This window comes from Pyrus communis, chromosome 11, assembly GCF_041283825.1.
Source record: "Pyrus communis isolate YQ-2024b chromosome 11, ASM4128382v1, whole genome shotgun sequence".
NCBI lineage: Eukaryota > Viridiplantae > Streptophyta > Magnoliopsida > Rosales > Rosaceae > Pyrus > Pyrus communis.
In genome coordinates, this window is record NC_142575.1 from 19,249,407 (window position 1) to 19,262,466 (window position 13,060).

A 13,060-nucleotide genomic window follows, 5' to 3' on the forward strand; every position below is an offset into this window, starting at 1 on the left:
GTGTTTTCTAAGCCCATATTCTGGATGACTAATAGTTATAAGATGTTGACTGAGCTGCCGTTATCCACTATAATTTTGTCAATGATGGCGTGGGCCAGTTAAATAGAAATCACCAAGGCATCATCATGGGGAAAGTCTACTTCTTCAGCATTTTGCTTGGTGAAGCCAACGATCGGTCCAAGTACAGCATCGGTGGCTTAAACCTAAAAAATTGATCTCGCCTACTAGATGTTCCTCTTCTTAGAACTGTTGGTAGGCCCCAGATGCTTGGATTCGGCAAAGATGCTGTTGATTTGGGTCGTCTTGGCTAAGGGTTTGGCATCAACGTCTACTTCTCGCCTTGGTCCAGATAGCTGGTTTGTTGACATACTGGTCTAACTTGCCTTCCTTCACGAGCCTTTCAAGGTACTTCATCTATATGATGTAATCATTGGTTACGTGCCCCGGAGGGAGTGCTTTTCTGCCAAATGATAAGAATCTGCTGGAGTCAAGTTCTAGCCCATGATCAACTCTCCGAAAAGTGGGTAATCTGCTGAGAGTCCCTTCCAGAAGACTGAGCTTGTAATGCTATCATCGCATCCGACGATCTTTGCCTTCCCCACCTTAAACCTCTTGACATACATCTGGAGTGACTCATTCAGGTTCTTCTTCATGTTAAAGAGGTGGTCATATTTCTTCTTGATCAAGCGGTATAATGAATATTCCTTAGTGAAAACCAAGAAAAGTTCACTGAAGGTGTGGAACCAGTCTTGCGCCTTGCCTTAGAGGGTCATGGCAAAGATTTTAGACATGAGAGCATCATTATTGTCGTAAAGGGTCATTGCGCTTCGATAGTGCATCAGGTGCATATCTGGATCTTTATCTCCTTTGAACAAAGTGAAATATGGTAGACTAAACTTCCACAGTAGCTCCATCTGCTCGATCTCGTATGTGGACGATGAATTGCTCATGTTGACCATGTCTCTACGAAAGGTATCGTCGGTAGTCTCAATGCGCTGGAATTCACGCAGCTGCTCTACAACGAACCTATGTGCTTCCTCTTGGATTTGCTCCTGGCGAGGCAACGAAGCTTCCAACTGCCCCCGATGTTAACCTACTGGTCTATAGTGCTCTTCTACATGTCCTACTTGTCTGTGGTGCAGTCGCGGTACACGTGGTTTGTTTTGTGCTGCTCGTCATTGCTCTTAGTGGGGGCTGCAGGTGGAACTCGAGCTAGACTACTCTCGTTCTCTCCTCGGTCTATCATGCAGCTGCCTACTCTGGTGCCTCGTAGAATTATCTCATTGCGGGCCTAGTCTCATGTCTGGAGTGCTTATCGGAGTGTGAACCCACCTCGAATGCACACTAACTTATGAGCCAAGTTGGGAATGAATAGTTTTCTAAGTAATGAGGTTGGAGAAGACGTTTTCCAGAGGGCCCAAACAAGAGTGCACACTACCCGAACGCACGATTTGTGGCGGGCTAAGCAGCTCTTTGTTGGAACGTCATTGGAATGGGTCACATTCATTTGCTCTTGTCCTACTTTAGGACACCTCGTCTGGGGCATGCTGCGTCTCGATATGCTCAATGAGTTGGTTCACCAAGGTGGTTTGTTGTGAGAAGGTGCTAATCAAATTGGTGACCTGCTAGGACTGGTGGTGCTCGCTATTTAGATTGGAAAAGTCTGGATAATAGGCATCTCCTTGTATAATGGAAGTGTAATGGACTGCAAGTACAAAGCTTGAGCCCGAAGGGGGCATCCTTGCAGCAAAGTGGGGTGAAAATAACTTTGGTTCAATCACGAGACCAGTAATTGGAATCTAGATCGCCTGAAATGGCCTCAGATTGGATTAGGTTGCGGGCCAGGTTACCGGAACGGGTCTTGGGGCTAGCCAACCAGGCTGGGTGGACGGAGCATGTGCAAGGACGCGTTAGGCTCGCGCGTGTGGTGTGTGGCATTGGGCATACGCTACGCGTTAGGCTTAGGCCTGGCTGGTAACCAAGTAAGCTCGAGCTACCTTTACAACGATCTGGGCCTGGTCCTAAGCATGGGCTGGTGGCTGGGCTTTAACTTCTGTGGCTTGGGCTACTACGGCTTGGGATGCCTGCCTGGCGGCTTAAGTTATTGCGTCTTGGGCCTCTTAGGCTCAGCTGGCAGCTTGAAGGGCTTAGGCCGCCTGCTCATAGGCCATGAAATGGACCTAGGCCTCCTACCCAGGGTTTTGTGGATTGGGGCGCTGCAAGGGATGCGGCACTATTCCTTGGGCCGTGGCCTGATGGCCCTGCCGAGGTTGCTGGGTCGCAGCAATGGTGGTGGCACGGCTCCGTAACGGTGGGGCTCCTCCTGCCGTCACGTTGAGCCTTGAGGATCACCGTCGTGGGGCTACGTCCTCGTCTCCACTATTTGGTTTAAATCCTTGTACATAAGGGGTTTCGTTTGTCATAGTTTCCGAATTTCCTACCATTGTATCCTTTATCCAAGGATTGATCAAGAAACTTTTCTAGGAAAAATTAATTGATACAACGTGTGAAAAATTCAACGTAATAGAAAATTCAAGAAACCCAATGCAAGAGGCTTCTTCGAGTATTTGAATCAGCTCTAAATGAAAGCACCAATTTGTTGATGCAAATTTCCGCCGTCTCTAACTTTGACAAAATTGCACCTGCAAAACAATCAACACCTTTGATCAAGGACCTAATCCTCACGCACCCACGAGGTGGGGAGGGGGGGAGGGTTAGGCCAATAGATCTCCAATGCCCAAGTTAGTTTCTTTGAGAAGAGTAAAGTGTATAGGACTTTTTAAGGTTGTAAAAGCTTACGAAAATTTGGTAGAATAAAGGGTATATATAAGAGGTGGCCGGCCATGGTGTTAGGGTTTTGCCCTGCAAATGGCGACATCCTATTAGCCAAGGTTTTATGGAGAAATATTCTCAAGATATTAAATAGGAAATAATATCTTGAGATAATGGAGTAATTATCCCTAATTGATTTAAATAGGGATTACTGACTTGAATGGAGTCAATCTTCAATTGAGAATGTATTAAAGATAGAATTTGGGTAATTAATCCTTATCCTTAATGCTTTGACTTTTCCTTGCCAAGGGCAGATGAGCTATGGGCAGTAGTATTCAGTTGTAGGGACCTTCAAGGGTGGGAGCTGCGTGTGAGAGTACCTAAGGAGTCTGCCCATTTAATGAGGGATGTCTTGTCTTTCTTGAGCAAAAGTCCATGTGTCGCCTCTAGAATTTTTGGGATTATTTTAGACTCCACAAGTAACTACTTCTTTACTAAGTAAATTAAGTGTAACTTCTTTATCAATACAACAAACTTCATGTTGACTGATGCTACTTACAATTTTTGGGATTATTCTACTTCATGTTGATACAAATTATATTTATTTTTCTGTGTTCTTTCAAAACCTCTTCTAATAAATTCTTGTGCTTCTTCTTCATTTGGATAATTTATCTTTAGCTCTAACTATTTCTTTTCCTTTTCTTCCAAAGAGTTCCATTTTTTATTATCAAAAGGATTTATCTTAGGTCTTCTAATATGATTATTTGTACTCAAAGTTAAATCTTCTAGTTTTGTAACAAAGATGGTGGAAGTGATGAAGATTTGTTATGTAAAACTTGATTAATTTATGTTATTTGTTCTTCAACTTGATCTAATTTTTCTACTAAATTTAAAACTAATTCAATAATTAAATTATTTTTTCTAATAGGGATATTACTACTAGCTACTGGTGTTGAAAAATCTATTAAACCTACTAGCTCTTTGTCTAACTTAGTAACTTCTTTCAAAACTTGAATATATTTTCTATTAGTTCTATAATCGATCATTAAACTAATAATATATTTATTTTATCATGTAACTTATCTACTTGTTCACTCAAATCTTTTTGCACTAATTGAATTTTTTGAACTTCTAATATTAATTGCTCAATTATTTATAGTGATCTAAGTTTTACTTGTTTAGGCTTACTATCTATAAGGTCAATAAGCTCTTTTATCTCTCTCTTCCTAGGAAACCTTTGAATATTTTTATTATTATCTTCTAACTGGGATGTAATATAATCTAAATTATGTCTAATTGTTTTTATGAAATTTTTCTGAAAATATTCTAACAACTGGTTTAACAAATAATTATGTTTATTATTTTTTAATTTTATACTTTCTGCTTGACTAAAAATAAAATCTACAATACTATTAGCTTGTGGATTTTCTTTACTATGCAAATTATGATTATGCTTTCTCAATCGAAAATAATAAACTAAACTATTTTAGTGTATGGTCATTTTTCTTTTTTGAGGTTCATTAATTTCTAAATTAAGGTAATCTTATCATAAACTACAATCTACCTTTCTCTACAGTTACGGCTAATTGGTTTCTTAGAAACTCTTTTTCTTCTCTCAAGGTCTCTAAAGTATAATCTATTGTTCTTTTTGCTGCTAATAATTTATGCTGCACTTCTGTGTTATTACATTTACTAATAAATGAAGGGTGTTCAAGATAACCAAAATAAAACTTCTACTTCTTCAAAGTCTTGCTGATTCTTTTTGAAATATATGCTAATCTTATCTTTATACTAATTATAGTTGGGTGTCTAGGACAAAAAATACCTAGTGGTTGTGGTTGACAAGATCTACAAGGACAATATTATCTAGTATTCATACAAAATTAAACAAGTGTGATATCAGTTGTATTAATGACTTCCGTCCTCAAGGTACTTTACTATTATAATTATATTATTAAAAGGCTAAACTTGGATCTGTTACCGAAGTCAAAGCAAATGCCTAGTTAAATAATCGGATGGCCATTATAACAACTAAACATAAAACCTTGCACATGGAACTCGACATGTTTCAACATGACGGCTACTCACAATGTAGGTATAAAGCCTTAAAGGCTGAACTCAGAGGTATGAAGAACTTAGATGTACCCTGGTTAATGTCCAGTTATTTGTATGGCAAACATTCAAAACAGAGTGCTCGAACAAAGTATGATTTAGCAAGTTAATAATATAACTATAATAGTGTTTTCCTGTTTTGGACTAGAGTCTAATTAAACAAACACACAAAAGAAAGAAAGAAAGAAAACTTACTTAAGACTTGGATATTTCTTGAATATATATGTATAATGTTTACAAAAGAGGAGTGTTTACAAAGGATGCTAGGTAGGCTTCGGATGCTCTATGCTTGAGTGTTTGCAGATTAAAGTGTGTTCTTCATGGGAGGAAAAGCTCCCTTATATACAAATCAAACTCCTAAATGACAAAACAACTTTTGAAAAAGCAAACTATTTACAACTTTTTTGAATAGTAACTTTGCATTGTTTCTAAATCTATTGGAAACTTGTCTTTTTCTTTCTTTTGTGGCTACCATTGTTTTATCTTCTTCTTTTCGTTTGCTTTAATGAAGACCACGTGAATTTTTCTACATGTTGGTCTACTTGTTGCATGAGTTGTCTCCCTGGAGCCCATTTTATAATCTTTCCTATGCCCAGTTCAGGTATTATACAAAATATTTGTCCTAGATTATAACTAAAGTTTATAAGGGCCTTTGGTTAATTTTTATTTCATTTTTCTTTCTTAAAACTTTATTTTCCATTGTCATTTAGTACTATGGTCAATTAGTTTGTCAAGCTCTATTAAAATGGATTGAGTAACCCATAAAATTCAAGGGTATATATTATCGAGTGCAGTGGCTAATGATTTTTCACTATGAGTTAATTAGGCAGAGACTTAATATAAGGAAATATCCTTTCTAGTCCACCCGTTACAGAGAAGATTGGAATAAATAAGTTTCTTCAATTAGTACTTCATGCCTTTGTAAATCTTCCCGCACCCTTGAAAGGGTGAACTGTAGTAGCAAAGCCACCAGCTAATCCTTTTTTTATTATAAAAAAAAAAAAAAAAAAAAGAAGAATTAGCACTTCCATCTTACTTCTCTTTCTTAGCAAATGCCTCCCCTTTGCACTCATTTCCAGCAGTAACCACGAAACCTGCACCAACCTGGACTCCAGCACACATAAATACTGGGATACCGTCAACTGAATGGAACAAAAGAGGAAGGGGAGAAAGACAGAAATAAAAAATCATGCTCACTTGACAATCTTTTAGTACAACATGATCTTGGAGCTGTGCATTACTGCAAATAACTGAATTTTGGACTGAACAACCATCGCCAATGGTAACATGATTCATCACAACTGAATTCACAACCTGCGTTAAAAATTAAGAATTGACTATTATCTGAGCTCTTAATATCTCAGTTTTTCTACTTATTTAATTATTTATTTATTATTTTTGGTTGATTGAGCTGAAGACCAGCAATATAAATGCCATTCTCGAATCAATTTATATTTCGAAAATATATGAATAAGTAATACTATATTTTAGATTTCAACATTTTATGATAAGCAAATTATCTTACCTTCACATTAGAACCTATCCGGCAGTGACGACCAATAACAGATCGTTTAACACTGCATTTGTCACCCATTTGTGAACCTTCCCCAAGCATACAATGTGGTCCGACCTAAAAAGAAAAGTAGAGACCTTAACATGGAGCTACCCAGCACAATGGCCTGAACTTTCGCAAACTGTCACAAAAGCCCCAAGATTTATTGCTGAATTGACAATCAATCGTTTTGGTTCGTAAACAATTTGACTTACAGTCGTCTTAGATCCAAGTTCTGCTGATGGATGGATGATGTTATTTTGTGCAGAGAAGGAATACCCTGACAAATGGCTAGCGTCTCCTATGACCTGACAGAATGTGAAATGTTAAAACTATCCACAGAATGAATGCAGAAGAGAGAAGTTTCACGGAAAATGGCAAACTAAAGCTCTCAACCATGAACTCACATCTCGATTAATGTCACTGAATGCTTGAATGGAATTTAACCGCACACAGTACTTGCTGTTTCCAGCAATATAAACACAGCATTTATGGGTTCTTTGTACAGGAGTAGAGCCATTACGACCTAGTGCATTGAGCTCATGGAAGCTTGGAGTGGATGAATTAGCCAGGATTTGAGATATCACTAGTTGGTTGTTATGAGAACTAGCCTTCTCGTTTCCATTTTCTTCTGGTTGAGGTGCACCATATAACACTTCTGAATTCTAATGTTCAAACACAGAAATATCAAGTCAGATGCTCTAGAAGGGCCTGCATGTTCAAGGAATCTAGCAAGGAACCTCACTGGACTAACCAGCTGGCGACGAACAAGATAAGGCAATACATCACACTTTAAACTTTGAAAGGTATCCTTTTGATCCAAAACTTCTTGTAGAACAGACCTAGGAGGGAATGAAAAAAATATACTGCACGTATAAAGATCAAGTTGTATCCAACAAACATCATTTGACAGCAAAACGGAAGGATGTATAACCTCTTGAATGCATATAAATGAGCATCCATGAGATCAGATCGAATTTCCATCTACAAGGAAAAAACAAGTGTAAGAACACACAGAAACCTAAACACCATATATCACAGTTAATGACATTTAGATTGAGAATTCTTAACTTCATAGGTATGTCCTTTCCTTTCATAGAAAATACGCATAGCCCTTGATTTGAGGTGTTATAATTTGCCCCCTACACAATTTTTACCACCTAGATTATGCCTCGAATGTTAATGTGGGGGTTCTACCAACTTCCATTCATTTTCTGTTAAATTTGCCATGTCGCAGTACTCTTTTTTATGTGGTTTTCTTAAATTTATTTTATTTATATTTCACTTCCACCACCTCCCCTTGCATCTCTCTTCTCTCTTCTTCTCCGCCCATTATTAAACCACAAACCCCACCCACCACCACCCGCTTATTCTAACCTGATCAAACAAAAATTTTAAGAGTAAAACAAATGAATAAAATAATCAAGTACGCAGCTCAGACTGACATATAAAAGAAACCCAACTGAAATATAAAATATCAACACCAAAACCGATTCAGCAGACACTCAGCTGACCAGCCAAACAAACTGCAGCACAACACCACCCCCCCCCCCCCCCCCGCGCCCCCCCCCAAAAAAAACAAAAAAAAAAAAAAAAAGAAAACACCTATCAAAACCACCCCAGCCCATCCAATCCCATTGGTCATTTGCTAATCCAAACCCACTGATAATGCCAATCCCTAAATCCCATTAACTCATGCAAGAATAAGCACAGAGTTCAAAAAGAATGACCAAATCCCCTTAACCGGGGGGGGGGGGGGGGGGGGGGGGCGGGCGGGGGCCCTCCTCTCTGCGGCACATTATCTTATTTACAAAATATTGGTTGGAACTGAATGGAGACAACACTTTCTAGTTTCTTTTCCTTTTTTTATAAGAAACAAATATTCTAATTGGACAGAGAACCCAAATTGACACACAAGCATAATCAAGGGAGTACACTGAAAAAAGAAAAAGATTAGGGGATCAAAAACAAGAAAAATTATAAAGCAATTGTTGAAGCTGGAATGCTATCCTGAAAAGCACCTAATCAAATCCATGACTGAATTACAAATTCAGTAGCGATAAGCACGAACTGAAACAGTAACTTTAAATTTTTATTATGATAATGTCCAAGATGAGAGAATAGTTTCTGATGTTAGTGAGGTTGTGGTTGAGTGCCAAGCATATCTCAATGAAATTCACCAGCCCAGTAGTTTTTTACAGCTGGAAAGTGTCGACCAAAAGAAACAAAATAATTCACAGAGGCAAGCCAATTACTTACCTGGCCAACTGCACGGAGTATGCTCTTCTGAATTCGAATATCTTTCTCAAGTTCCGCTCCTAGCAAAGGACCAAGAGAGGGATGATGAATTTATAAGGTTACATGCTAAAGAAAGGGAAAATTATAATATCTAACCTGTTGCAATGTACAGTAAAAACTGCTTTGTTGGATCCAGCCCAATGATATTGTAGTGTCCTGGTTTCTTGGCTTTGTCTTTTCCAACAGAGGATACCGAATCTGAAGGTCCACTTATAGGAGCAGAACAAAGCATTGCAGTTAATACTGCATCATGACGTCTATGAGCAGCAGCTACAGCACCGGGAGAAACATCAGAGACAATATCGCCACTCACAACCTGCAGCATCGCAAGGAGTTGAAAGCTAATCTAGAAGAAACTTTTGAGAAGTCAAAATACTAGAAAGGATACATAGATGCTAACCAAAATGTCTTTTGCAGTCAAGTGGTGTGCAATGGCCCGAAGTGCACCAGCTGTTCCAACATCCTCAGGGACTGCCGCAACCTGCACTATGCCAAATTATGCAATGAATCTCTACATGAAATACTTATATAAAAAGAACCATTTGTGGAGTTACGAACTCAGAAAACATGCACAGGCACCTTAACAAAATGCAATGCAAATGCAAGAGATGAAAATGCAGCTTCTTAGAAATATAGCAGTAGATACAATTTCGGAAATACAGGGGATTGGCCCACATACATTCAATGAATGGACATCCAATTAAGCAATAAACAAGAAAAACAAGGGATTTGCATCAAACCAAGTCTTTCTAATAGAACAGAGGGTGAGAGGTATTAAACACCATGCTTTACAACAAGAACCATTAGTCCCATGAATCATACAATACAATCTCTTGAAAGACAAGTTTTATTATGACATAAACTAGATAGTGGAACTAATAATAGCCCATAAGAGGCTATCAAGGAAAAATTTATACCTCTCACACACCAAAGAATTACATAAAGCTGGAATAAACCAGCTCAAATATGCCTCCCCAAGCAAACCCTTACCTAGCAATGCAACTAGACAGACGAGCAACTTGCACACAATTTTGCAATGGCAGAATTTTGGTAGTTAACATATGTAAAGACCAGGAAAGGGAGAACAAAAGGTTGTTCCTCCCACCAAACACTCCTCCCAAAAACCTCACCCTTTCCCCATTCCCTGCCTCAATGAAAACTGTAATAAGAAGAAAGAATTAAGACTTTGAGAGATGCATTTCATGGGCATTGACTTGATCTTGAACCTCTGAACACAAGGTCAAAATCTCACCCATCCATTCTAATGCGCGTCCTACTTACTCCTAATGACAGCATGCCAAAGGCAACTCCTCACTAGCTGAAAACCTTAACAAATCATGACCAGTTTCATAAGTGGAGATTTAGTGCAGGTGGCTGGGCTAAGTTTGATTGTGTGTGTGGTTCTAAGTCCGAGTGCAAATTCCTATAAAAATAAAAAATAAAAAGTTTCCAATTAATGCTTCAATTTTATGCACCAAATTCCCCACCTCTACCCACCTTTATCCTTTATCTAAGCACCGCTTCTCACGTTGCAAGAAATCAAAGAATTTTTGGGGGCACTAGCATGAGCAAAAATGGTTCAAAAGTCTACAGTTTGAAGGAGAGTAAAACTGCCCAAAATCCCAGGATCTAATCCAAAATCACCTACTCGATTGAAAAACAATTGGATCCATCATCCATGTCAACCTTCTAGCCTCCCTCTCCGCTTGTACACATACTGAGACAAGAGGGTGCAACATTGACAAGCATCTTACACATAAAGTGTCCCCCAACGCAATGCACAAGTAAATGAACTACAAATAATGTTAGTACACTATAGCCTTGGAACACAAACAAAATAAAGTAGCATGAAATTCATAATATTAACAATAAAAACAAAAATAGAAGAGAGCAAAGTTGGGTAAGTACCTCAACATGTAAACGATCGACATAGGCCCCGGAAATCCAACTTCCAACAAGTACGGCTGCATCTTGCCCTTCAACAACCTGGACAATCCACAAAGAAAAATTAACTGTGAGCCCTGCTTGGTTACCGGAAAACCGAAAAATTGGCATCACATTAAACCAAACAAAGCCAGGACAACTGTAAACAAGAAAACCCTTTTCTCATGAGCACCATTAACCAAGCAGAGAGCATAAGAATTAGAGTCTTCAGAGAGAGGAGGGGAGAGAAGAAGAAGAAGTCGTACAACTATGAGGTCCTTAAGGTTACTGAGTTCCAAGAGCTCCAGAACGTACGAGATAACCGGACGGTTCGCAACTGGAAGCAGAGCCTTTGGAACCTCCTGGCATTATAATTCATATAAAAGAGAGAAATCATAACAAAAATTGGACAGAAATAAATCGAATGGGATTCCGGAGAATCAAAGTGTAGAAAAAGAGGGGGACCTTGGAGACTAGAGGGACAAGATTCTTCGAGGTGCCGCCGGCTAAGACTACCACTTGGAAATCCATCGGAGCAGCCGCAGAGAGGGAGAGAGGGAGGGAGGGTTTAGGGGTTTTTTTTTTTATTTTTTTTTATTTTTTTTTTTTAATGTCTCTCTGAAGGAAGCTGAGAAATTAGGGAGCAGAGCGAGCTAGGGTGGCTTCACTTCTCGCAGGGGTGTTATCCACTTCTAATACATCCTTATTAATTTCTGTTATTTCATTTTTTTTAATTTATCCAATCTAATGGTCGAAAATTAAAAATATATTTGAAAAGTAAAAAATGATGTGTGGATAGCACATCCCTTCTCGCAATTGTTCTTGTCACATCCCAGCCCGGGATGGATCACTTCCCGGGCCTGCTCTACCACCGTAGCACGATATTGTCCGCTTTGGGCTTACCATTCCCTCACGGTTTTGTTTTTGGGAACTCAAGAGCAACTTCCCAATGGGTCACCCATCATGGGATTGCTCTAGCCCTCTTCTCGCTTAACTTCGGAGTTCCTACGGAACCCGAAGCCAGTGAGCTCCCAAAAGGCCTCGTGCTAGGTAAGGATTGGAATATACATTTGAATCACTCCCCTGGGCGATGTGGGATGTCACATTTTGATACTCAATAAGTTTGTAATCATTTGAGTACTCAGTCTTATGGTCTCAATAGGGTATTATATGTGTTTTTGCATAATTTTCAATGGGCATCAAACACATGCTTGTTTGCTTTTATTAATATTGAAAACAGTCCAAATGCACTCTAAAGAGAAAAATTGTGTACTTTTGACACCCAATAAGCTTCTGATCTTTTGCGTACTCATTTTTATGGACCTACTAGTGCATTATGTGTGTTTTTTTTGTTCACCATTCACTAGGCTTTGAAAGTCATGGGTTTTAGAATTGTTTTTAAATGCATGCCTACTTTAAAGTGTTATTAGTTTGCTTATGTGTTCAAATGTTCTCACATCTTCTTAGCTAGGACAAATTTTTCTTTCACTTTTGAGTACTCATTCTTATGGTCCTAGTTGCACGTTATATGTTTTTATGTGCACAAGTTCCAATGGGCGTGAAACGCACACTCATTTGTTTTTATTAATGGCATAAACAGTCTGAACGCACTGAAAAAAGAAAAACTATGTACTTTTGACACCCAATAAGCGTTTTATCTTTTCAGTATTTATTCTTATGGTCTTAGTAGCACGTTATATATTTTTACATGCTTAATTTCCAATGGGTGTGAAACACATGCTCGTTTGTTTTTATTAATTGCTAAAATAGTCCAAACTCACTGAAAATATAAAAGCTTTGTACTTTTGACACCCAAGAAGCTTTTCATCTTTTAAGTGCTCACTCTTTTGGTTCTATTAGCGTATTATATGTGTTTATTTTCTTAAGTTCCATTAAGTGTCAAACGCACGCTCGTTTTTTTCCATGAATGTCGAAAACAGTCCAAAAGCACTCCAAATAGAAAAACTGTGTACTTTTGACAGCCAATGAACTTTAGATCTTATGAGTACCATTCTTATGGTCCTAGGAGTGTGTTATATATGTTTATTTCCTTAACTTCCATTGGGTGTCAAACACACACTTATTGTTTTTATTAATATCGAAAGTAGTTCAAATGCACTGAACATAGAAAAATAGTGAACTTTTGATTGGGGGTGGGCACGGGCCGGGCTAGACCCAAAATTGGAAGGACCGAACTGGACCCCTATCAAAATTTAGCGGGGTGGAGCAGGGCGGATCATGCAAAAATTGAAATAGGAATCGGACCTAATTAAGCCTATTTTAAATGGGCTGGTTCCTAGGGGCCTCGCGGGTGCATGTCCTATTCCTTTCGTATGAAATTTCCTAGTTCAACCAATTCACCCAAATCTCAAAACTCAATCATAATTTACACACCCAGTCAAT

At 38.7% G+C, this 13,060-nt stretch overlaps 1 protein-coding gene across 4 annotated transcripts; it reads right to left on the reverse strand.

Moving 5' to 3' along the window:
• Positions 1-5,783: 5,783 nt before the first annotated feature.
• On the reverse strand, positions 5,784-11,508 carry LOC148693003 (uncharacterized). Of its 4 annotated transcripts, none has more exons than XM_088680402.1 (13): positions 11,123-11,346; positions 10,924-11,019; positions 10,643-10,720; positions 9,135-9,225; positions 8,831-9,050; positions 8,696-8,754; positions 7,371-7,420; positions 7,191-7,278; positions 6,844-7,101; positions 6,652-6,744; positions 6,410-6,514; positions 6,082-6,198; positions 5,787-5,988 (listed from the first exon to the last, which is right to left on the reverse strand). In XM_088680402.1, the coding sequence occupies exons 3-13, from the start codon at positions 10,702-10,704 to the stop codon at positions 5,917-5,919; spliced, it is 1,215 nt and encodes a 404-aa protein (XP_088536528.1). In that variant the 5' UTR covers positions 10,705-10,720; positions 10,924-11,019; positions 11,123-11,346; the 3' UTR covers positions 5,787-5,916. The 4 variants fall into 4 exon arrangements, with proteins under 4 accessions (XP_088536527.1, XP_088536528.1, XP_088536529.1 ...); XM_088680400.1 differs by having other exon boundaries at positions 5,788-5,988; positions 9,135-9,215; positions 11,123-11,508; XM_088680401.1 differs by lacking the exon at positions 10,924-11,019 and having other exon boundaries at positions 5,784-5,988; positions 9,135-9,215; positions 11,123-11,301.
• Positions 11,509-13,060: the final 1,552 nt, after the last annotated feature.